At 49.0% G+C, this 23,764-nt stretch overlaps 6 protein-coding genes across 6 annotated transcripts; 3 read left to right on the forward strand and 3 right to left on the reverse strand.

Moving 5' to 3' along the window:
- Positions 1-1,936: 1,936 nt before the first annotated feature.
- K441DRAFT_543541 (MFS general substrate transporter) lies at positions 1,937-3,485 on the forward strand (the record flags this gene model as incomplete). Its single annotated transcript, XM_067642738.1, has 2 exons — positions 1,937-2,235; positions 2,294-3,485. The coding sequence occupies 2 exons, from the start codon at positions 1,937-1,939 to the stop codon at positions 3,483-3,485; spliced, it is 1,491 nt and encodes a 496-aa protein (XP_067507770.1).
- A 1,353-nt stretch (positions 3,486-4,838) lies between these two features.
- On the forward strand, positions 4,839-5,663 carry K441DRAFT_674396 (uncharacterized protein; the record flags this gene model as incomplete). Its single annotated transcript, XM_067650752.1, has 1 exon — positions 4,839-5,663. The coding sequence occupies one exon, from the start codon at positions 4,839-4,841 to the stop codon at positions 5,661-5,663; it is 825 nt and encodes a 274-aa protein (XP_067507771.1).
- Positions 5,664-11,313: 5,650 nt separating this feature from the next.
- On the reverse strand, positions 11,314-12,756 carry K441DRAFT_543659 (putative cytochrome P450; the record flags this gene model as incomplete). Its single annotated transcript, XM_067642741.1, has 3 exons — positions 11,314-11,676; positions 11,771-11,855; positions 11,942-12,756. 3 exons carry the CDS (start codon positions 12,754-12,756, stop codon positions 11,314-11,316), a joined length of 1,263 nt encoding a protein of 420 aa, XP_067507772.1.
- A 3-nt stretch (positions 12,757-12,759) lies between these two features.
- On the reverse strand, positions 12,760-13,186 carry K441DRAFT_543889 (uncharacterized protein; the record flags this gene model as incomplete). The annotated part of the gene is made up of 2 exons (XM_067642752.1): positions 12,760-12,827; positions 12,985-13,186. Coding segments are annotated over 2 exons (270 nt in total), but the record flags the coding sequence as incomplete, so codon positions are not given.
- A 2,430-nt stretch (positions 13,187-15,616) lies between these two features.
- K441DRAFT_544456 (S-adenosyl-L-methionine-dependent methyltransferase) lies at positions 15,617-17,130 on the forward strand (the record flags this gene model as incomplete). Its single annotated transcript, XM_067642766.1, has 9 exons — positions 15,617-15,701; positions 15,757-15,779; positions 15,844-15,985; positions 16,045-16,067; positions 16,144-16,181; positions 16,239-16,376; positions 16,503-16,755; positions 16,850-17,016; positions 17,091-17,130. Coding segments are annotated over 9 exons (909 nt in total), but the record flags the coding sequence as incomplete, so codon positions are not given.
- A 1,153-nt stretch (positions 17,131-18,283) lies between these two features.
- On the reverse strand, positions 18,284-22,941 carry K441DRAFT_317784 (uncharacterized protein). Its single transcript, XM_067641145.1, has 4 exons — positions 22,934-22,941; positions 21,968-22,861; positions 19,644-21,918; positions 18,284-19,589 (listed from the first exon to the last, which is right to left on the reverse strand). The coding sequence occupies exons 2-4, from the start codon at positions 22,742-22,744 to the stop codon at positions 18,565-18,567; spliced, it is 4,077 nt and encodes a 1,358-aa protein (XP_067507775.1). The 5' UTR covers positions 22,745-22,861; positions 22,934-22,941; the 3' UTR covers positions 18,284-18,564.
- Between the last annotated feature and the right edge of the window lie 823 nt (positions 22,942-23,764).

Below are 23,764 nucleotides of genomic sequence, written 5' to 3' on the forward strand. Positions count from 1 at the left end.
CCATTAAAATCTATTTAAGCCCTCTTTACCTTTAGTAGTATTAGTTAATAAAGAGGGTAGTTTATTATTAAAAGCTTGAGACTGGCTCTGCAACGGCTCTGTAACGGCTCTGTAACGGCTCTACAACGGCTCTATAACGGCTCTATAACGGCTCTATAACGGCTTTATAAATCGCTCTATAATAGCTCTACAATGGCTCTGTAATGGCTCTGCAATAGCTCTATAAACGGCTTTATAAACGGCTCTGCATGGCTCTGCAACGGCTCTATAAACGGCTCTGCAACGGCTTTNCAACGGCTCTACAACAACCCTGCAACGGCTCTGCAACGGCTCTACAAATGGCTCTGTTCTACAAACGGCTTTATAAACGGCTCTGCAACAGCTCTATAAACGGCTCTGTAACGGCTCTATAACGGCTCTATAAATGGTCTACTTATTTAGCGGAGCCGTTGTAGAGCCGTTGTAAAGCCATTGCAGAGCCGTTTATAAAGCCGTTGTAGAGCCATGCAGAGCCGTTCATAAAGCTGCTTGTAGAGCTGTTGCAGAGTCATTTGTAGAGCCGTTGCAGAGCCGTTGCAGAGCCGTTGCAAAGCCGTTTGCAGAGCCGTTTATAAAGCCGTTGCAGAGCCGTTTATAAAGCCGTCGCAAAGCCATGCAGAGCCGTTCATAAAGCCGTTATAGAGCAGAGCTATTTATAGAGCCGTTGCAGAGTCGTTGCAGAGCCATTGCAGAGTTATTGTAGAGCCGTTGCAAAGCCGTTGCAGAGCCGTTCATAGAGCCGTTCATAAAGCGTTCATAAAGGTGATGCAAAGCCGTTCGTAGAGACGATGTAAAGCCGTTGTATAGACGATTGTATGGGCGACTATATATAGGCGATAGTAGAGCTGTGGTAGAGCCGTTGCAGAGCCGTAATAAAAGGGGTTTCTTCGACGCCTTTTGAGCACCTATGGCTGGTAGTTAGTTCTAGAAAATCCATCGATTAGAGAGCTGATTAGGCAATTCTAACGCAGGTATTTACAGGATAATAGACGTGGCGGTTGCTTACATTAATTCGTTAAAGTTAATGGTTTGCCTTATACAAACAGAGCGGCTCAGCTTCCAAAAGCCTGCCAAAGTGGCTCAGACCAAGAAAACAGATGGATCGATCGAATAGGTTAGCTTGCGGATATTCGATTATCCGCGCAGCGGATATTCATCGGTTTCTTGGTCTGAGCATGCTGAGTCAACCCAGAGCACAGGAGCTTCTGTGATCACGTGATAGCCTCGCTAGTATCCCTTGATCTGTTGATTCTGGCGCAACGATATCGATAGGGATCCAGCCAATAAGAGGCTATTATTTGTACATCTGATACCAGTGTTCATGCACGAGCCAGCTTGGCGTTGCGCCTCAACGAGTTCAGGGATATAGGACTCTACACATTTTCGTTACACCTGCGTTCCTGTGTGACAGAAAGTATAGTTACCCGCCAATGGGCAATCCTGCAATAGACCGTTTTTTTGGAAGACCTGCCCGAATGGGCAAGGCGCTGAATCTTACCCTGCATGAGGCTTGGGGTGCCCGCTGAGTCTTGCCGATATTTGCGAATATCCATGTCGCCACCTGCGGCCAAGCCATAGATTTACTCGAATCTTGCACCCTCTTGCTCATTCAACCGCGGATGCGCGCGTACTATTGGCCCACTAGGGCGGCCATACGCCCATGTGTTTACCCCATGCGGAAAAGTCACTTATCCGCTAGCCAAGCGGCCGGCTTGATGCTTCCGCCATGTAAGAGACATTGTCACCGACTAAACATTGTCCAGATGCCGTTTTGCCGTAACTAATTCCTTTTACTTCAATCTTTCTCCACCTCGCTCACAATGTACTCTTCTTCTTCTTGCGCATCGCGAGTCTCTGAATTCCTATGTCTGGACGCACCTCATCTTCCAGGCTCTCCATGGAGCAAGGCCCGGAGAAGGAGTGTGGCGCAATTCCGCATGATAACAAGAACCGACCAGAACTAGAGGACAGGACCCAGTCCTCCGAGGATCCAAATCTCGTGAAATGGGATGCGGACGATCCAGAGAACCCACGAAATTGGTCAGTAACATACAAATGCTGGATTACTTTCCAGTTAGGAATGCTAGCATTGGCTGCCAGCCTTGGATCAAGCATCACATCACCCGCGGGGGACGCCATTGCAGCATATTTAGGCGTCAGTAGCGAAGTTTCCGTCCTCTCAGTCTCTTTATACGTGTAAGTTCTGCAATATACCTCCATCATTGGGAAGCATCACTAAACGGCGGCAAAATAGTGTTGGCTTCGCTCTCGGGCCGCTGTGCTGGGCGCCTATTTCGGAAATATGGGGACGTAGATGGAGCTTGCTCCCTGCCGTATTTTGTCTAGGTCTCTTCTCAATAGGAACTGCAACTAGCAAGAACGCTGCATCGGTGTTTATCACCCGCTTCTTTGGAGGCATTTTCGGATCTGCTCCAGTCAGTAACGTTTCCGCCGCCCTTGGTGACATTTGGATGGCTCAGGCTCGCGGTATTGCTGTAACATTTTACGCCGTGATGGTTGTAGGCGGGCCAACCTTAGGGCCCGTCATTGGATCAGCAATCTTAGTCAACCCCACGCTTGGATGGCGCTGGACAGAGTATATCGAGGCGATCTTTGTTTTTGCCGTATTCGGGTTAACTGTCTTCGCTATTCCAGAGGTATATGGACCAGTGCTTCTCAAAAAGAAAGCCAAACGATTACGCGAAGAGACTGGAAACAAAAACTTCTTCCACCCTCACGAACGTATGAAGCTTGATCCCAAGAGCATCATCACAAAGCATTTCACAAGACCTCTTCGTATGCTTACAACGGAACCCATGGTGACATGTATTGCGTTCTATGCATCGTTCGTCTTCGCATTGCTCTACATGACTCTGGAAGTTTTCCCGATCGTCTTTCAAGAGGAACGCGGCTATGGCCAAATGGTCGCATCTCTACCCTTCCTGGGCCTTTTCATTGGAATACTTGGGGCCGTAGGCATCAATCTAGCAAACGAACCACGCTATCGGAGAATTGCGGACGCGGCAAAGGGCAAGCCTGTGCCAGAAGCTAGATTACCACCCATGATTGTTGGTAGCTTCCTCTTTCCTATCGGCTTGTTCTGGTTCGGCTGGTCTGCGGATCCAAAATTCCATTGGGCTATTCCTACAATAGCGACCGGTTTCATCGGCGGTGGCTTCAACCTAATTTTCCAACAATGTATCAATTTTCTCGTTGATACATACGGTCTATACGCTGCTAGCGCTGTCTCTGCCAATACTTTTTTGCGGAGTATTATGGCGGCGGGGCTGCCTTTAGCGGCTAAACCGATGTTCCATAGTCTAGGAGTTGGGCCTGCTATGTCAATCCTAGGTGGTGTTGCCGTTGTGGCCATTCCGGTGCCCTTTCTATTCTTGAAATATGGTTTGGCGCTGAGGAAGAAATCAACATTTGCCCCTGTAGATTGAAACTTCTGGAGTAAAATCTCTCTTGAACCTAGGTCGTATAATTTATTATTACCAATAACTAGATAGAAAGATACCCGTCAATAAAATAACAGTTTCTCCTGAATAGTGGTCCGCCTACCTTACAGTTTGAGTCGCTTCACTTACTTCATTCGCTCTACCTCCCATACAACCTCACCAAGGGTATATACAGCTAAACGGCTCCGCAGCCTAGTTGATATACTGCAGCTCCAACAAAGGCCCTAAAGATTCCTAAAAGAATATTGTACCCCCGAGAGCTGTCCTTTTGCCTCGCATCCAATCAATGCGATCCACCGTTACCAACGCCAACACCAGCGTTAACCCCCGAGGCTCAGGCCCCAGACCCAGCTGAACCCAACCATAGCTGATAATGATGCTTTACTGGTGTACCTCCTAATATAATAATTCCGGTGGTATTTTTAATCAACCCATCTTCAATGGGCCCACACATGAGCGGTTCCTCGCAGAAATAAACATAACTTTTTATTTAGCACTGAAATAGCTAGAAGTGGCAATTATTGGAGTGACGTAGGTAGAGGAATATTGCTGTATTTCACCCCAGTCTAGGGTTTTTGACTGGAATTTTTAACAAGGCCGCTGCCGCATTGACTGCTGGGGGTGCGAGATCTTGAAGCAGTCATTGGTTGTGGATTGGTGCTCATGACATGTTTTAAGATCAGGTTTGTATGGCATGGATTCCATTACACAATCTGGAATGATTGGGCTAGCGAAGATTTCCGTAACCACATGTAAACCTTTGTATGAAACAGGGAGTTGGACACGCAGAGGCAAGCTGTCTCTGCCAGCCAGGATGCACGTGTGCGATAGGTATTGCGGCGTCTTCACTACCTTTCCAATTGTCAGAGATGGATCAGTCAGGCAACACAAGAACTACAATATCGTCGAATTAACATGCCCCACCATGTCCAGGGCTGCGAAGAGCGGACAGGTCTTCTCATCGGATGATGATGGCCCATTCGTGAATTGAGTCCGACACAGCCTCCTCACTTGCTCCGCATTCGGTCCCTGTGCAAGCTTCAATAGTCCACTCATACGGGCATTATACAGGTAGCGTGGGGCATGGTGGGCAGGTGTGGTCGCTGATACGAAGGCCTAGCAGGAGCTTGGGCCCTGCATGACAGCGCGCGCGTCTGAACGTGTTCCAATGGAAAAGCTGCCCCCCCCCGCAAACCTTCACGACAGCACCTCCCCATCCCAACCCAACACCAAGTTTGCAACTCAATACATCGACCCTATACAGCCTATACATTCCTCTCCTTTCGCCATTCTCCTTTGTCATTTCATCCGGAGTTGGGCGACTACAGATTCACCAACATGACAGAAATTACAGCTCCGCCACCGTCAGAAACCAGTGAAGCTGCACCATCAACCACCTCCGAAACTCCGACAGCCCATCCGCAGCCTGAGACAACCACTCCACCGAGGAAGAAGAAGTTGTCTTCGGCGTCTACAGCTGCATCAAAGGGTGACCATGCTGCTCCACGTCGGCCCCTATCTACAGCCACAACTGGAGCGGCTGCTAAACGGCCAGCCACAACCACCACTCGACCTTCGACTACCACTACAAAACCTCTCGCTGCCTCCAGTACAAGGTCTTCTGCACTAGGATCTAGCCTGAACAAACCACCTACTCGCCCCGCGCCCGCCATGGGAACCCGGCGCACTGACCTCACCTCGACCTCGAAAAGTACTACATCAGACCAGGAGTATGATCTCTCATCCCTCACCTCAGGCGATGAGAACAAGAAGCTAGGAGTCAATGGCCAGACAAGACGGATGTCAACCTTGTCGTCCTCCACGGCATCAAGGTCTTCACCTTCGGGGGTTGCCTCAACCGCCGAACGACGCTCCACTATCACACCATCGAGTACAGCAGCTGCTCCCAAACGGCCCACGACTACATCACGTACTAGTGCAGACACCTCAGCGACTCGGATAGCCCCTCGAGCTTCTCTCGCATCAGGAACTAAGCCAGCAGCGACACGCCCTGCAACATCCACCAAGGCGCCCACCACCACTACCGCAAAGAGCACGCTTGGACATGCGAAGAAGCCGTCAATCTCTTCAATTGCCCCCATCACAACGGCATGCGAAGAAGCCGTCAATCTCTTCAATTGCCCCCATCACAACGGCTGCTAGCAGCGCTACTTTGGATAAAGGGTATGTAGCTTATTGGATGTTTCACTGCATCTTGAGTGGTTCTTTACTAACGCCCTCATTAGGAGACACTCTCTACCAAGCCCGCTCTTAAAACCCAATTCCTTGAAGGAGAAGTCTACATCAGACGCAGAAATCAACCTCTCCAAGACGCCTTTCTCGCCAACAAAATCCAGCCCTTCGGACCTCCCTCGAGATATTTCCAGACCTGACACTGTACCGAGTGGCTCGGTAACTGAAGCCGATCTCGAAAATCGTAGGACGGACGCAGCCATTATGCAAGACTTCTTAAAAGAGACTAGGGCTAGAGAAATACTTCAAGAGGAATTAAAAAACCTCAAACAAGAAAATATCAACATCTCAAATGAGAAGACCCAGCTCAAGAAACTGTTGGCTGAGAAGGAAAGTTTGCTAGCCGAGAAGGATAAGAAACTATCTGAGACACAAAGCTCTAACGATACTTCAAGAGCAGAACACTCGTCTTTCATGGATCAGATGGAGAAGAAGTTTTCCTTCGAGGCAGAAGACCTTCGAGAGAAGAAGGAGAAACTTGAGGTCGAACTTGCTGAGACTAAGGCCAAAAAACAAGAGGTCAGTAAGACAGCTGAGCAAGAAGCAGAGCATTCAACTGAGCTTCAGCAGGTCCTTGATCAGCTTTCAGCAGAGCTTGAGAAGAAGGATGAGGAATATAAAGTCGAAAAGTCGAAATGGGTTCGAAATGCCAGTGACCTGCAAAAGGCTGTTGATACGCTAAGACAAGAGCTTGAATTAGGACGGAAAAGCAATCTCCGTATTATTGAAGAGCGTGCAAAGGAGATTGAGGGCTTGAAGCAACAGAACACTGAGGCAGGCCAGGTATTCAATGATTTACAGACGAAGTTGGGTCGACTTGAGCAGAATCACGCCGATGAGATCCGCTCCCGAGATGAGAGAATCTATGGCTCTTCTCGCCTCCACGAAGAGTTAAAGGCAGAGCTGGACGTCCTAGAACGGCGCCATGGGGAGGCCACCAAGAGTTACGAGGCCAAGGAAGTCGAGTCGAACCAGATCGTTGATAGTCTCCAAACAAAACTGAAGACACTACACCAAGACCACACCGATGAGCTCCGCCGACGGGATGAAGTTATTCAATCACATTCTCAATCTGCCGACCAATTGCGCGCACAGATGCACGCACTACAGGAGCGCCACAAGGAAGCCACCAAGGCTATCGAGCTCAACAAAGCGCAATCCGAAGCCTTAAAAATTAAAACTGAAGAAGCCGACGAATTGTCGAAGCAGCTTGATGCAATGAACGACCAACTGGCGACGGACGCAGCCGAAGGTGAAGAGCTAAAAGCCCAAATCGAAGGACTGAAAAAGACAATCGAAACACTCGAACAGATTTCTAAACAACAGGAGCAACAACACTCATCTTCTCTATCGAGGATGAAGGCAGAGCTTGATGAGGCAAAGCAAAAGCTTGATACAGTTCATGAAAAACACAGGCAGGACCTACTGACCGTTGGGGAAGATCATGATCAGGAAATCGAATCCATCCGTGCGGACCTTGAGGGTGATGCAAAGAAGCGACTTGACGAGCTTCAAACGAAACATGATGCTCTTTTAGAGGGGAAGAAGGTTGCTGACGCCAAACACGATGCCCTTGCTGCAGAAAAAGCACAGTTTGCTAACGATCACGTCCGAGAGATCGAGAGTCTAAGATCTCAAACGGACAATACAAGGAAGGCATTTGACGATCTTCAAGTCAAATACGGTACACTTTTAGCAGAAAAAACGGCCACCGAAAAAACTCACACGGATACTCTCAAGAAATTACAGGCGGATCTCGAGAGGAAGGAGACGGAGTCAAATGAGCTTTTCACGGAACTTCAAGGCAACTTTGTTGCGCTCGTTGCAGAAAAGGACAAAGTTGCCGAAGATCACACACGTGAACTCTCTGCTTTGAAGGCCAAGCTTGAGTCCAAACAAAAAGTAGTTGACGAATTACAAGCTAAACATGGTGCTCTTGTAAAGAAACAAGCCGAATCTGAGCAAGGACATGCTGATGCTGTAGCTCACGTTACCGATTCCCTGAAAGCCGAGCATAGTAGAGTATTGACGGGCCTGCAAGAGAAGCACGACTCACTCGCCGAGAAGCTTGCTGACACTGACCAGGCCCATGCGGATGCTATTGCATTGCTTACGGAGGAGCTAAAGGAGGGTCACTCTAATAATATGATTGCTTTGCAGGCGAAGCTCGACGAGGTTCAGGCGAAGCATGATCAGCTTGTGGAGCAGAAAGACTCTGCCGGAAGGGCACATGCGGAGGCCCTAGAAAGGAAGGAAGCTCTAGAAAAGGACCAGTCTGAAGCATTGAAAGATTTGCAGAGCAAACATGACACGCTTATAGCCCAACAGAGCAAGACGGCAAAGAAGCATGCAGAAGAGCTTGACAACATGAGATCTGATTGGGAACGAAAATACATGGGGGCTACGGAAACCGCTAAAACTCACGAGGGGCGAGCTGACCTACTGAGAGCCGACTTGGCCTCCCTTTCCAAAACTTCACAGGATGAGATAGAGAAAATGAGATCATCCCTCAAGGAGGAACATAGCAAAGCCTACGACGACCTTTTCCAAAAATACACATCTTCGGTTGACTCCTTGGAGGCCAGTGTATCGGACTTCAGCGTCAAGGAGGCCGAACTCGTTAAGCAGATAAACGAAATAGACGAGCGCTTGGGGGAGGAAACGGAGAAGAACGCTAGTCTACATCGCCAGTATGAAGAAGCAACCAGGATGCTCGCTGTCCATAATGATGAGAAGGAAACACTCGAGTCTAGTCATGCTGTGACTGTGTCCGAGCTGAGAGAACAACTCAAAAACAACACCGTAGATCATCTTCGGCTTGAAGAGGAGAAGCAGGCTCTAGAAGATGAGAGAGAGCGCTGGCAGGGTGAACTGGAGCTGATGAAGGCAGATGTGGTGCGTAAACACGTCGCTGTTGTGGACAAGCTAGAGAAAGAGAGAAACCAATTGGCAGAGAAAGTGAAGAGGTTGGAAGGTATTCTGGCAGCAGGTGATCGTGTCGCAAGGGCTGCTGCTACGGTTGGTACGCCAAGAGCGATCGACACTGTCACCGAAGAAGATGAAGAAGAGGATGAGGAGGATGAGGAGGACAATGGGGAGGTAGGGCAGGCTACTCACGGAGCGTCGGAGTCTTATGAGGTCCGTAAACCTACAGAGGTACTTGGAACTGTTAGCCTCCCTGTTTTCTAAAACTAGATGTTTGCTAATGCGTTGTTAACAGCTTGCTGCTATGCAAGAATCTCTCCGCCAACTAAACGATCTCAACGACGAAGCGCTGATGGAGAGCTCGAGAACTGCCGAGAAGCTTGCCGCACATGCTGGCATTGAGGCTGAAGTGGATTGAGGTGCACAGTACCTATAAGATGGAATATATTCTAATCAGATTGGTATGCTCCAATATTTATTGCAACAACGCTGTATATTGAGTGTATGAAGATGGTTGTGTGATGCAGAGGTACTTGGAGGGAATACTGCTCTCACTTTTGGCCTACGAGCGGTAGTTTTTGCTGAAGCGGTTCTGTCTTGGTGCATGAACCTTCAACTTCACCTCTCACCTTTGCGAAGGCTCTTCTACTACATGTTATTGTAATTGGAACTTTGGACGAATGAGCAGTGATTTTTAGTGGTTCTTTCTTTGACTCAGGATCATTTTGTTGTACATTATACCCCTTGTTGGCTGGTGCATGTCTGGGACGTAAAGCCGTTTGGGCTATTCCCAGTGAGACAAGCTAATTGTCTCTCTTTTCAATCACTTATTTTATTTCCCTCGACAAGTTGAGGTGCAGCCAGTGCACATTTGATACCATTCTACATTAACCCTACCACATTTAGTGGAAGCAGTTATTATGGCACTCGTTTCACCATTTCACTTCCGCTTTGGGATTGTCCTTTCCATCTCAAGAACTAAAATAAGTATGTCAATCATTCTCTGCCCCTAGTCTTCTTGAGCAGGCTATTGCAATCTAGTTCAGCCCCTTTTCCAACTTCTATGGGACTTCTGAGGGTATGCACTACTGGTGAAAATTATGATTTATTTGAGTCTACCTCCCTTAACAGTCTTCTTCATACTGCCAAGCGTCTGTTCATTCGATAATCATTACTCACAGTTCATCCGAAACATTAGAGATCTTCAAGCTAGACGCTCTTGCCCAGCTCGATTCAAACTCTTTTCGAAGCTATCCAGGAGTAGCTAAATACCATGTCCTCCAATTCCAGCACCGAGCCCGAAAGCGCTTCAGAGCGTGTTGGCTGTATAGTTGAGATAGTCGAGAATTTCCTGCAACACCTTCCGTACAGTGACATTCTCAACGCTCAGCATATCTATCACCAATGAAAAGACATCGTCAACACCTCTAAAATAGTCAGAGCTCGGATATTCCTCGCCCCACACCATCTCACCAACATCCTCGAATATGCCAAAGCCAACCGCCGTGACAGGCGTGCTCAGCGCGGCCGCTACTACTATCATGCTAAGCCGATCGGAGGCAAACAGTGGCACCCCTTTCTGCACGGCGTTCTTGCTGTCCCGACCGTGAATCCAAATTGGCCGTGGGACAAGCCCTTGTACCTGTCCATGGAGGACGCTTTTGAGGAGCCGGCGAACCGCCCAGCCGGGAACTTGCAGAATATGCTCTGTTGCCAACTACCGGTCTCTCACTTCTCACATCGTGGCTGCTTCGGGCGTTTTGCTGCCACCCTTTCGAAGCGCCCTGACAGGTATGGAATCACCATAGGGCAAATACGAGGACTTGCTCGCCGACTGCTGGAAAATACCGAGAAAGCGGGGTTGGAGGAAAAAAGGGCTTGGACAGCACTCTTGGATTTGGATGGGTGTGGCTGTCAAGAGAGCCACTGTTCAGCATGGTTCGAAGCACTGTCGGATCGTAACAGGGCTCGTTACCAGTTGGAGTGGTTTGCAGGGGGATCTTACGTCAAGAAGCGCCGTTGGAACAGCCTCACAGGATATCTATCTTTATCAATTGGTTTCTTGTCTCCTATTTAGTGTGTATTTATAGTGACGTCGCTCAATCACTGTATTTTTGCGCACTAGTATTCCCTCATCCCAATAAACACGTAGCTATTGCGTATGTTTGTGCTAGGCTTTTGGCCTGCTTCAAGATATTATAATTATTTCATCAGCTCTGATATTCGACACTAGAAGAGTTTCTCAAGATATTCTAGCCAATCACTTGTTTCTCGAGAGCACACTCTACCGAGAGGCTGAAAAGATAATTTCCAGGGTTAACTGAAGTACTAGAAAATTCTAAGAAAATTCTAAGAAAATTCTATAAAATGAGAGCTAAGTAGATAAGTACAACCCTTTAAACATTCTTTTCTTTTCAGTCCAAATGGGTTGGTTACCAACAAGCTGTTCCAGTGAGATCTCTGCCTAAAATAGCTAGGACTTAAACACGACCTCCTAAGCATACAACAAATAGTACGAGAGTTAAAAAAGGAATTGCAATTTGTACAGCCTAAGTTAGGACTCGATGCGATATCGAACACAGTAGCAATTAATGCTGCTATACAAACCAGTGTAATGTAAAAGCCAAATCTGCCTCTATTCCCTCCGGACCTTGACTCTCAGCCCATTCCCTTCTATCCCGTCTGGCCGCCGAGTCATCCCGGCAAAGTAGTCATGCACGGCCTCAAGATCTCTTTCCGTGGTCTTGTATAATTCGATTCTCCTGCCGAATCGCCTCAATACAGTCGAAAGGACGGAGTACAGCTCCGCATAGGCAAGATTGATACCGACGCAGGAGCGCGAGCCTTTCCCAAATGCCAACAAATAGTGCTCGAGCTTGTTGGCAGTGGGGCCGATGCTGCCGTCCGCTTCAAGCCATCGCTCTGGAATGAAAGACAGTGGGTTCGGGAAGATTTCTGGATCATGAGCGACGAAAAGGCCCGACATGCCAACGGCAGTCTAGTATGAGAAAGGTTAGATTGGACATAGGTGGGGTGAGACTGGACATGGGTTTGCAGAGGTGGAGGGAACTGAGGCGGAAATCATTCCTTACCCCGGCAGGGATGGTCCACTGCTTGTACTGCATTGACTCGTACCGGTTGACGCGTGAGAGCCGGGAGTAAGCGCCTACTGAAACACTATGTGGCTAGCTGTCAGCATGCCAAGTTTTTAGCTGGGTAGATGGAAGCTTTTCCTCCCGTATTAGTAGTTTGAACAAACATACCGAAGGCTCTCCTTGACGACTGCAAAAAAGTACGGCAGTTTCTCTAAGACCAACGCTCCGGGAATTTTACTGGGATCCGGAATTGCTTCTTCAAGCTCCTTGAGTAGCTTCTGGTGTACCTGCGGATGCGACAGCACAAGATAGGTCATGAGCGTTAGTGTAGCACCAGTAGTTTCGAATCCAGCCGCCACCAGTCCATTGGCTTCAACAGCAAGCCGCTTGAATGTCTTCTCACTTGGTGGTAGCGCATCGCTCTTTGATAATTCCCAGATTACAGTTGGGTGTGGTTGGGCCTTGATAGTCTCTGGATCTGAATCAAGAAGAACCTTGGTCTGGTGATCAATGTCGGAAAACATGTCTACAACCTCGAGCGCTCGCGGATTAATTAGCTTGGTTATCCACCTTGGCATCGACATGATGGCGTCCATCATAAACGGAAATTGGCGAATTGTTGGAGACAGCTCCCACAAGCTTCGCCATGCAGAATAAAAGTACCGACCCCAGTCCGCACGGTCTAACAAGCCCATTTGGTGAGCAAAGACATACTCAGAGATGATGTCGACGGTCAGGCAACGATAGGCGTAGAAGAGTGGGATTTCCTCGTCGCGCTCTGCACATAGCTCCATCCGGGCTATCAGACGGTCGATGATTGGTTGCATGTGTGGATAGAACTTGGCCACAGCCTGGGTTGAGAAGAATGGGCCAAGGGCGCTACGGCGGACTCGATGCACGTCGGCGCTGATTGTTGCAAAGGCTGCCATGGGATTACCCATCATGGAGTAAAACCACCCATACTTGTCGAGGCGGTTGGCCATGTTGTAGAGAGAATTGTAGTACCCCGAGTCGAGAATGTGCAATTCATTAGGTCCAATTCGCACAATCGGGCCTGCACGATGAAAACAAGGTCAGAGGGGCATGTCCAATGACCGGCGGTGACAGCCTGATGGGAAAGGTATCGTGGTTTACAGGTTGTGAAACGCGGATTCTCGACCACAGAAAGGAGCAGCCCCCTCCAAACGGAAGAAGTGAGATGTTGTGCTTACCGTATTTCTGGTGCATACGCCCAATCTCGAAGGTGTACTTCCCCTTCTTGAGGACGTCATAGTAAGCCTCGTACCAGTGTGAGAGCGCCGCCAGCTTGGGTCCTGGGAATTTCGCAAGAGGATGCAAGTAGATTCGATAGAAGCCAGCTGCGGCCAGCCCCACCCCAAGTGCCACGAGACCCGGAAGCCAATAATCCAGCATGGCTGCAGGCAGATAGAAAGGATTTGTGGGATTCAAATCAGCGCATACGACGCACGCGATGGGCGATGGTTAAGGGAGTCGGGGTGACCGTTGAGGTCGCAAGACAAGGTATCCAGTATCTACCCACATCCACTGATACTAGCAATTGCGCGCTAAAACATGGGCCGTCTTCTTGAGTAGTCGCATGCTTTTCATTACCTGTGAGCGCGCTTGGCGACCGCATCTAAGAGCTCGTGTCATTCCTGTGGGGAAGCGGAACCAGCATCCCCGCTGGATGGCTGCTGCATGAGCGGCGGCGGCAGCTGCCCGTTTCGAGCGTACGCGGTCTCGGCGCATCCAGTACTAACGCAAAAGTCTCCGGCGCGGCACACCACTAAAAATTATCTCCCCCTCACAACACCCTTGATTTCACCACCAAATTTGGTAGGAATCTTGTAACATTATATGAAGGGCTTAAATACATCCATATCTATCTATCCTAAAGTTTTTTTGTGTTTAGTATTTAGTATACTACCCTTTGCTTTAATTACTGTCTTATACCTTGAGGTGATAGGCTCCGCACTACCCAGCCACAGCACAAACCTCAACAAAAGGTAAGCGAGTGCCTGCCAGGCACGGCTGTGCGGAACAACAATATAGGCGAGGTGACTTCGTCACCTGACAATACCAACTTACTAAAATATTTGTCCTTAATTAAGCTCTAGTATATCTCTAACGCCTTGCCTAGCTCCTTGCGGGTATATTCTTTACTACTAGCTATAGTTATGAGGTGGATAGAGTTTATAGAGTAGTTTTTTAAGCTCCTACTAAGCGTATTTAATAGGATCTAAATTGGTTAGGTATAGAGGCCAATTGATTACTTCTACCACGTGCTCTTTGAACCAATTCCTTATAATATAGGCCTTGTAAATTGGGGCGTTGTCCTATATAAAAAGGAGGCCCGGTTTATAGACTGATTATCTAAAATAAGAAGATAAGAGACGGCGGAGTAGCCCTTCCTTAACATATCTTCGTCTCTATCTAATCCGCCCGGGCCCAACGCCCTAAAAAAGCTTACCTAAACTATAATAGATATAGCTTTGCCCGTTTTATGTGTATGTATTATTTCTTTATCCCATCCCACGCTGGTTTGCGTCCACGCATATCGATAAGGGTTTGGCCAATCATAGGCTCTCGCTCGCCTAAGAGCTTGGCGTTGATGCTAATATTCATACTTAGGCTTGGCGCCAATCTGTGGACGCCAGCGCGGGAAGGGATAACCGAACGCTTGTTACTCTATTGTAACTCTCTTCCATTTTTGACGCAACTACTTGAAATGTTTGAGGGCTTATTTATAATGGACTTTGGCAGACGCCTCTGTAAGCAAAGGACGCTATTTTGCACGCTAATTGATTATGTGGTGGTCCTTGAGTAGTCGGAAGATGGTGTCGTGCGAGACGGCAAGGGTGAGCTCGCGGATGAGCCGCGCATACGTGATCCGTGGCTCCTTTCGAACTGCGCGTGAAATACAATGTTTGTCATCCTTTAATAACTTTTTTGGTGCACCAGAATGAGGAGCTGACGTGCCATCGTGGTAGAGGGTCTCGTGAACCGTTGAACGCGGTATGGAAAGCTCCTCTTTGGGTAGGCCCAGTATTGGCAGAAGCCTTCCTAACAATACCGCGTTTGTAAAAAAGGGTTAATTCCTTCTTACGAGGAATATTACCACTTATTGAGCCTAATACAGAGCTTGCAGGCATGGTGGTGTAGTGGGTAAAAAGGCGATACGCATGTGTGTCATTGGTGGTGGAGCACGGACGCCGGAGGCTTTTTGCGGAGCGACTGTAAAATGGGGTGGATGTCGCGCCGCAGTGCGCGGAAGATGCCCCGGGTGTGAGGATTGGCGGGCTGTGTGTAATCTTTTTCCAAGCGAGGTCGTGGGGGGAGAAATCTGCTTCGACTTCAAGCTCCTGATTTTACGCCGCACAGCAACAACCCCAGCACACTACACATTCCATACTTCTCAGGAGTTTGCCGTGGGCTGAATTCCTCTGGTTGGCCACTATGGCGGTCCCGGGCCGATGTTGGATTGACATGTCATAAAAGACCTTCTATTCCTTCCCTCATTTCCGTCGTAAACCCCCGAAGCCATTTATTCCAGAGCGCCCAAGCAAAAAGCAATCCTAATCATATCCATGGCCTCCTCCGCCAATGTCGAAGCCCCAACATTGCCTAGTGCTGCCCAGAATGACCAAAGCGAGGCTGATAACTTGCAAATTGAGGCCGAGGAGGTGCAACATCTTTGGCAATTCACTCTGAGCCGTCCATACTGACCATAAATAACCATCCAGGGAGCCCCAAGCGACACAGATTCGTCATTTGGAGACGATGCGTAAGTGGTTCGTCCATCAAAAGACGACATCGTTCTGACATTAACCCTTACTCCATAGAGAGAGTTACACAACATCTCTGAAGTCGAGCATTACAAAATATCGCTATGAAAATGGAAGGCGTTATCACGCGTACAAGGACGGATGTAAGTTTCTTTTCATTGGACCACAGACAGTGCTCTAATACGGTTTTAATCGCAGCCTATTTCCTGCCCAACGACGAGGTGTGTATCTGCCATCCCACCAAGGAACCCTTCTGATACGAATATTGCATTGACCCGGACCTAGGACGAGAATGATCGTCTTGACCTTTTCCATCATATCATGACTCTTCGCTGTGGTGGCGAATTACACCTGGCCCCAATTGGAGAAAACCCACAACGCATTTTAGATCTCGGCACTGGAACGGGAATATGGGCTATCGATATGGGTGATTTTTGCAGCCCTTGTGCCTTTTGGAAGTGCTATGAAGCTAATAGCTCGAACTAGGGGACAAATATCCCTCTGCCGATGTAAGTTGGTCGTCACAATACAGATAGCCTCAATTACTCTTCAGCTATACTTTACCACTAACACATCTTCCACCAGATTCTAGGCAACGACCTCAGTCCAATACAACCTTCCTTGTACCTCATGTCCGCCCCAAAAGCCATTTCAGCAAGCATAAGCTGAGGTTTAGGCAGGGTTCCTCCAAATGTCAAGTTTGAGGTAGATGATATCGAGAACGAGTGGGTCTACGGGTCGAAATTCGACTTCGTCCACTGCCGCTATCTTGCTGGCTCTATCAAAGATTGGCCGAAATTAATGAGCCAAGCGTTTAAGTATGCCAAATTTCATCTTAACGGTCACCCGCACCCCTTAATCGTCACTCATTGCTCTTCTTCTCCCATTGGAAATCCGAAAAACCTTGTTTCTTACTCTCTAGCTTACATTTTACTTCTAAAAAGGTTTACCAAGCCGGGAGGCTGGGTCGAGTTCCAGGACTTTGATATGAAATTCTACACCACCAACGGCGAATTCACCCCTGGCTGCCCTCTGGACAAATGGACTGACGCAATCATTGAAGGCATAAAGAAGTTTAAACTCGAACCTGAACCTGGGCCCAAACTTGAAGGATGGGTTAAGAATGCCGGGTTTGAGAATGTTCATCATCGACTGCTGCCTATTCCTGTTGGCCAATGGCCGAAGGATAAAAACCTGGTATTAGCAACCTTTCTTTTCCCTATTACATTTTGATTGCCCCCGAATGGGCGTACAGCAAGCATCTAACTCGCACTGACCACCTCCGGCTTAGAAAGAAATTGGTGCCTTCGACCTAATCCAATTCCTTGATGGCCTTGAGGGTATGACTCTACGTGTCTTCACCACCGCACGGGGCTGGTCTAGCGAGGAGGTACAAGTCTTCCTTGTGGATATACGAAAGGACCTGAAGAACCCTAGGCTACAAGCTCAGCACAACTTGTAAGTCTCAAACTATTCTTTGGATCACTCTGTGCAAAAATTCTGGGCTAACGTTATTTTTTCTTCCATGATAGCCATGTCGTCTGGGCTCAGAAACCCTTGAACGCGCAATAAGTCCCCATCACTATTATAAAGACATATCCAAATATCGAGGTTATGTTTCCTCCAAGATACCATAACTACTGTGGCCGTAGTAAAATGAATACTAGAAATATTTCAATACAAACCGTGGCCGGTGTTTCAATACAAGATTTGTGGCAGTTACATTTGAACATGTTGCCGATAGCATACCCAGGTGCTTAAAGATTTCTATTCCACTACCCCGTTGCAAGCAAGGATGTGAAATTAGATAATGCACAGTATACTAGGTATAGGTGGCCGGCGGGGCCGAAGTTTTAGGGTCCCTTGTGAAACTGCGGATGTGGTGGGGAGCAACAACCTCAAGGCCGAGACACGATGCATTCACTCCTCAATGATAAGCCAAGACGACTTCTAGGGCCTGCGATTAGCACTAGATATCCCAACAACACGGTAAATAACATAGCGTCGAGGTATGGTAACCTTGCGTTATCAACGTCAAATTAGCATATTCAAAATTGCTTTTAAATCTATAACACCCAATCACTCTCCAGCTATGGATTCAGCAAAGAATAGACCGTCATGATGCTCGGCGCCACTCGCAACAAAGCCCAAATACTCTCCGCCTCCCTCACCCCCTCTCTTCACCTTCTCAACCCCCGTATTCGCACACAACAAGCACACGATGACAATGCACGACGGCAACTCCACCTCAGGCTCTGTCCCGGGGACCTGCGACATGTCACTGATGTCGACCGAGATCCGCCTGACCTCCGGCGACCCAGACAACACCGATGGCGCCGACATGGTATGGGAAACCGTCAGGTGTCGCTCTAAGGCGACCGCGAACGACTTCGAGCTCTCGCTAACGCTGCCGTCGGCGTGCTGGAGAGGTCGGACCGGTATCATCCCAAGCTACTAGACGGCGCGACCGGGGACTTACTTTGCGCGATTCGTGCATGATTCCGCGAGCTGGAGCAAGCGGGGTGTTTTTGAGATTAGGCGGTTTGAGAGCGGGGGGCAGGGTTGGGACAGGACGGTGGTATTGAGCGGGCTAGGCGTGCTGGAATGGATGAGGCAGTTTGTTACGATGAGGTTTCGGGGACGTTTAATGGTAGGCGGTGAGAGAGTTGGATGGAGTAGAGATTGGTTTTTTTTTCGATGGACTCTTGAGAATGAACTCCTCACATCTCCTCACGACACACGTATAGCAAACTACAAAATTTGCAAATCTCGCTAGCCACTCAATCCCTCACCCACCCCTTCCTCTGGGTCTTGTCAAAGTTAATAATATGGGTGGGTTAAGTTAAGCAAGCACCCTTTCCCGTATGGAGGTGGAAACTAAGAAATGAAAGATTTAAGAAAAGATTCAACACACATAGTCCACCAGCCTATAAGCTTCACCTGCACCTAATAGCCCCACGTCTTGTGTCTCCGCCCCTTTTAGGAATACGCAAATGCTTCAATTTTTCAACCTCTCCTTGCGCCGCCGCCGCTTCCACCTCTGCTAACTATTTCTAGAATTAACTCTCTCGCCTCCTCAACGCCTTCCTTCGTTCCCGTAATCTCAATTGCCTCACCCTTTGCCTGGTCCCGTGGCACCTGCACCTTTGTGTCTGTCTTCTTCCGGATGTTGTTGATGGTGCTGCCGCCAGGTCCCACAACCAATCTGTACGCGCGCGGATCAGGCAGGATTAGGTAGCCCGTTACAGATGGCTTAGATGCAGCCTCGATAGCAGATTCGAGGGCCGCACGGGCGCGGGCAAGAGAGTCAGAGGACCCGCGCAGGATCCAGGGAATGGTTTCCGACGTATCAGCGGATGGGTCCACCGGATTGTTGTCCACGATTTCCCAAGAGTAGTTCTCCTCTGCTCCAGTGCTGGTATCATCATCGGTGATGAGAGGCAACGACGTTCCATTAGCGCTCTTTCGTGCTTTGCCTGCCTCTGTTGCAGCTTGCGCTGGACGTGCTGGCGGCTGCTGTCCTCCATGGTCGACGGTGACTTTATGTTCATTACGTAGACGTCGGAAGAATTGGCCGTTGTCTGCAATGATGTGATGAAGGTGTTTGGGAAGATGGACGGTTTCGCCTTCTTGGCCCTTAACAAGGGCGAGGATGTGATCCTTAGCCGTTTCCACGGCTGCCGGCTCACCCTTAATCTTAACCTGGTTCCGTGCAGCACCAGTTGTGCTTTGCTTTGGTACATCGAGTTGAATGTTGAACTGAGATTCAAGGTTTCGGCGAGTCTCCCCACCGCGGCCAATGAGTAGGCGATGTTTGTCAGGCGAGACATCAATGATTTCCATGATTTGGTTGTCAAGAGTTGAGGCCTGGGATTGAATTGCCGCGGCGATATTCTCGACGACGGCTTTGGGGCCTTCAATACGAATGGCGGAATCGTCAGATTCGGGGCGTGGGAAGCGCACCATCCGGGCGAGATCGCGAGGGCTATGGGGGCCCCCAGCAGCGACGACGATGTTGCGGATGTTTGCGCCTACGTTCTGTGGTCAGTAGTAGGACAGCTGAGTACAAGGGCTGGAATAGCTACCGTTGCCGCCGATGAGGGCTCTATGGTGTTTCTTGTCCACCTCGATGGTCTTGGTCACAGTATCGTCAAAAATTTTTGCACGTTCTTGGAGTAGTTTCTTTGCATCTTCAACCTGCTTCTTAGTACCCTTAAGTTTGATCTCTGCGCGGCCAGATGGATCTACAGCGTCTCGCACACCAGGGACATCGATTTGAGCGCCTGTAGTAAGACGGAGATTTTCCATCTCTCTACCACCAGAGCCAATGAGCGATGGGACCTGGCTCTGAGCGACAGATACGGTGTCCGTGTAAGAGTTATCGACAGTCCATTGCAGCAAGTTCAACAGCTCTTCACGAGCTTCATCAGCGCCTCGCTTGGGGCCGCGAATGACAACCTCATCAGGAGCCTGGGTACGGTAGTTCTTTTGAGATCCCGCACCCTCGGTTGTGGCATCTTCATCGTTCGCAGAGGCAGAGCGAGGGAAATTGACGCGAACACTGTATCGTTCTTGCAAGCGGTTGACTTGGTTTCCCTTCGCACCGATAAGGTCACGGTGATATTGTGGTTTGATTTTTAAGACGTGAGTCGCCTCATCCTCCAGTCTCTTTGCCATAGCAATGATGTGGGCCTTGGCGGCATTAGCTTTTGCCTCAGGGCCCTTGAGCTCAACCTTGCCATCGTAGACTTGAATGTCTACGTCAAATTCTTCGCGGAGTTTCCTGATATTCTCACCGCGCTTACCAATGAGAATGTTGGCGTACTTTTGAGGGAAGTCGAGGGTAGTAGTGTAACCACGCTCAAGCTCATCCTTCTCTTCCTGTTCAACAAAGGTGAGGACCTTCGCAACAAGGTCGTCGATAGCGTTTGCCGGGCCTCTCATTGCAATACCGTTGTTCGACCATCTCCGGGCTTCTTGTGGTCTTCGTTCGCCAAATAATACTTGCACGGGAATTTCATCGCGAGGGAGACCCTGCTGTAGTCGATCGACATGGCGACGTATTTTATCGTGGAATTTTGGAGGTGCTTCAACATCTCGGAATACAATCTCTTGCTGACCACTGGTAAGGTCCTTAATAAATTGCTGAGCTTCCTTCAGAGCGCGTTGGTAGTTCTGGACATCAGCAGTAGATGGAGCACCTCGAGGAATTACATAATCGGTAGGGGCAATTGGTCCCTCGTAAACTAGAAGTATTTCAGGAGATTCATCGTTTTCATCTGGGAAGACTAGTTGGACGCCCATGTCATCCCGAATATGTTGTGCATTTCGATCCTGAATGAACTGGTGATAGAACGGGTTGACAGCCATGTTGACAAGCCTCGACGGAGGATGCCCACTAATAACATTCATAATGTCGGTACGGGCCTTCATAGTGTTCTTTCCATTCCGCGCATAAATTTCCCACGCAGTCGGGCCATCCATTAGCGTTGGTAAGACAATGCTAGCTTCATGCTGACTTTCCAGCTCTTCAATTACTTGACGATACCTTAGATATCTCGAGAGATTCCGGGCATGGGCCTGTGCACCCCCGTGCTGCCGTGCAACATCAACGGTAGCCATTTGCATACTAGACGCTAAGTCCATGACCCTGTCAATACCGTTTTGAATCTTGTCCGAAGGACCGACAATATAAATGGTTTCGCTTTCATCGTTGTTAGGAGGCATGATGACTGAGCAGCCGGTTTCTTCTAAAAAGTCGTGTAGCGATCCACCCCGTTCGCCAACGATAAATTGATGGCGACCACGCTCAATAGGCTCTTGATGGATGGTTAATTGGCGACGAAGCTGTTCGACTTGGCGCTCGAGTTCGGCTTGTGCTTCACGTGCAGCATTTCGTTCTCCTGCTATCTGGATTGGGAAGCTTGCCTGTGGCACGAATGGTATCGGCTGGCCTCGGGAGGCCTGTGGCGGTGCTTGTGTACTCCAAGTATAGTATTGCGGTATCTGTACCCTGACATCGCGACCTTCCTCAAGTGAATTGATTTGGGAATTGTGGGGACCAGCAAGGAAGGGGTAGAATTCGGCGGGTATGTCTTTCAGTCGTAGGTTAACGGTGGAGGTACGTTCGTTGACGATACTCTCAATTTCCTGGCGGGCCATTTCAGCCGTGACCGCATTGCCCTCTATCAATACGTCGATAGTCGCACCATCGTCATCGTCAACGGGAGTTGCGGAATCCTCCTGTTTCGGAACTTGTATACGCGCGCCGGTCCGCTTGCTAATTTCCTGAATCTTTGACCCTTGGCGACCGATGATGTGCGCTCGAACGGAGGCAGGAACCGGAACCTTGACAGATTGCTACATAACATTAGCAACTCAACTAAGCCGGCGGTAGGGTGCAGATTACCTTGGAGCCCAATTCATTTGCCACCTCTTTGAGTGCTTGACGGACGGCATCTACAGGGCCATGGCCTTCGAATATAATATTGCCCCCAGGACCAGACTTATATTCAACATTTGCCTTGGAACGTCTATTAATATCGCGGAGAACATCTCCTACAGGCTTTTTCAACTGATTCCGTGGCAATAATTGGGATGGGGCGAATTGAATACGCTCGGTATACTTCCCGGGGAGTGACAAGGTTTGAAGGTTTGGACCACGCTGGCCAGCTGTGGGTGGTGCATACGAGCTTGGAGTGACCATTCCTGAGGCTAGCGTCGAGGCTCGGGAAGATGCATTGTTAGATGCAAGACCGTTTGCAGCTCCGTTAACCCCATTAGTTGTGACAGATGCAGGCTTCCTTCCCCACGCAGGAGGGACGGAGGCGGGAGCGCGCGGCTTCGGTCCAGATCCCAACGCAGGAAACAATTCCTCCGACTGAGTATTCAATGGGGCATTCACATTGGATTTCTTGACTGGTATAGCTTCTGGATCCTGAGCCTTTTGCTTCCTAGCAGCCTTCTCACCCATTGGTGTTGGCGGAATAGAGGAAGCGGCGGAGTCAGGTACTAAGGGTTGTATGGTCGCTGAAGGCGGTGGGTGAGCAATATCTTCTTCATCCACAACATCCTCTACGGAGGGACGATGCGCTTCGTCCGCCGCGTGCTTCTCCATCAACTTTTGTGCGGGTGTTAAGCCTTCAGAGGCAGAGGCACTGCCATTGGCAATGATTTCAGATGTCATTTTAGGTTTATGGTAGACGTAGTCCGAATGAGAGGTTTTCAAATGTTAAAAGGATACAGGTAGGTCGGCAGCCAGGGGATGGGCTATGGATGATACAAGGATAGGTATATAGTCGAACTGCTCCCAAAGAGAGATTAGAGGGTCAAGAATACACAGGATGCTAGCAGGGGAATTCAGGTTTTTACCAACTAAATAGTGCCGAATGCCAGAGCGTCAGAGCCAGGGAAAAGAAAAGGTCGGTGAATTCAATATTTGGTTGGCCCTAACTAGGCCATAGCTGCAAAGGATGAACCGACAAATATATTAGGTGCAGAGAAAGACAATGCTCTGCAATGATGCGGTCAGGATAGTGACCTTTAAGGGTAAGCTTGGGAGGACAGGGTTTGACGTGAGTGGGATTTCGTCGCAGAAAGTTCCAAGTGGCTTCCACACGAGCGTAAAGTTTCCTGTCAAGTCTCCCGGATTTGGATTACATAATCACTCTCCGCGTTTTTGTACTTAGTAAGCGACTCAGACGGCAAAGGCAGACTTACCTCAGAAGCTCAGACCAAGAAAACGATTGCGCGGATATAGGAATATCCGCACCGTCCGCTAAGCTGATTTAGGACGGCAATCGTTTTCTTGGTCTGAGAGACTTGGCGAGATTTGTAGGAAAACCTAAACACAGTTTATATGAGAAGACCTCATCAACTTTAACGAAATTGATCTACCCTCCCATAATACCTATTAACATTAAAAGTACACCAAATTATAGAGAAAAGCCTACTCTATAAGTTATGAGATCTTCAGCTCCTTATACGCGCGCGACGTTGAGAGGAATTCGTCGCTGTAGAGGCCCTAATTCTACCTCTGTACCGCTGAGCCGCTCAGTAAACACCAACGCTGAACGCTTACGCCCACGCCGCCAGCCCTCTACGTAGAGCTGTGGAGCTTTGCGAGAGCTCTGCGGAGCGAAACTCAGGGGGAGACCTGCACGGAGCTCTGCACGGAGCTTCTACCAAAGCTCTGCAAAAGCTCTGC

This window comes from Cenococcum geophilum (assembly GCF_001692895.1).
Source record: "Cenococcum geophilum 1.58 unplaced genomic scaffold K441scaffold_7, whole genome shotgun sequence".
NCBI classification, from domain to species: domain Eukaryota; kingdom Fungi; phylum Ascomycota; class Dothideomycetes; order Gloniales; family Gloniaceae; genus Cenococcum; species Cenococcum geophilum.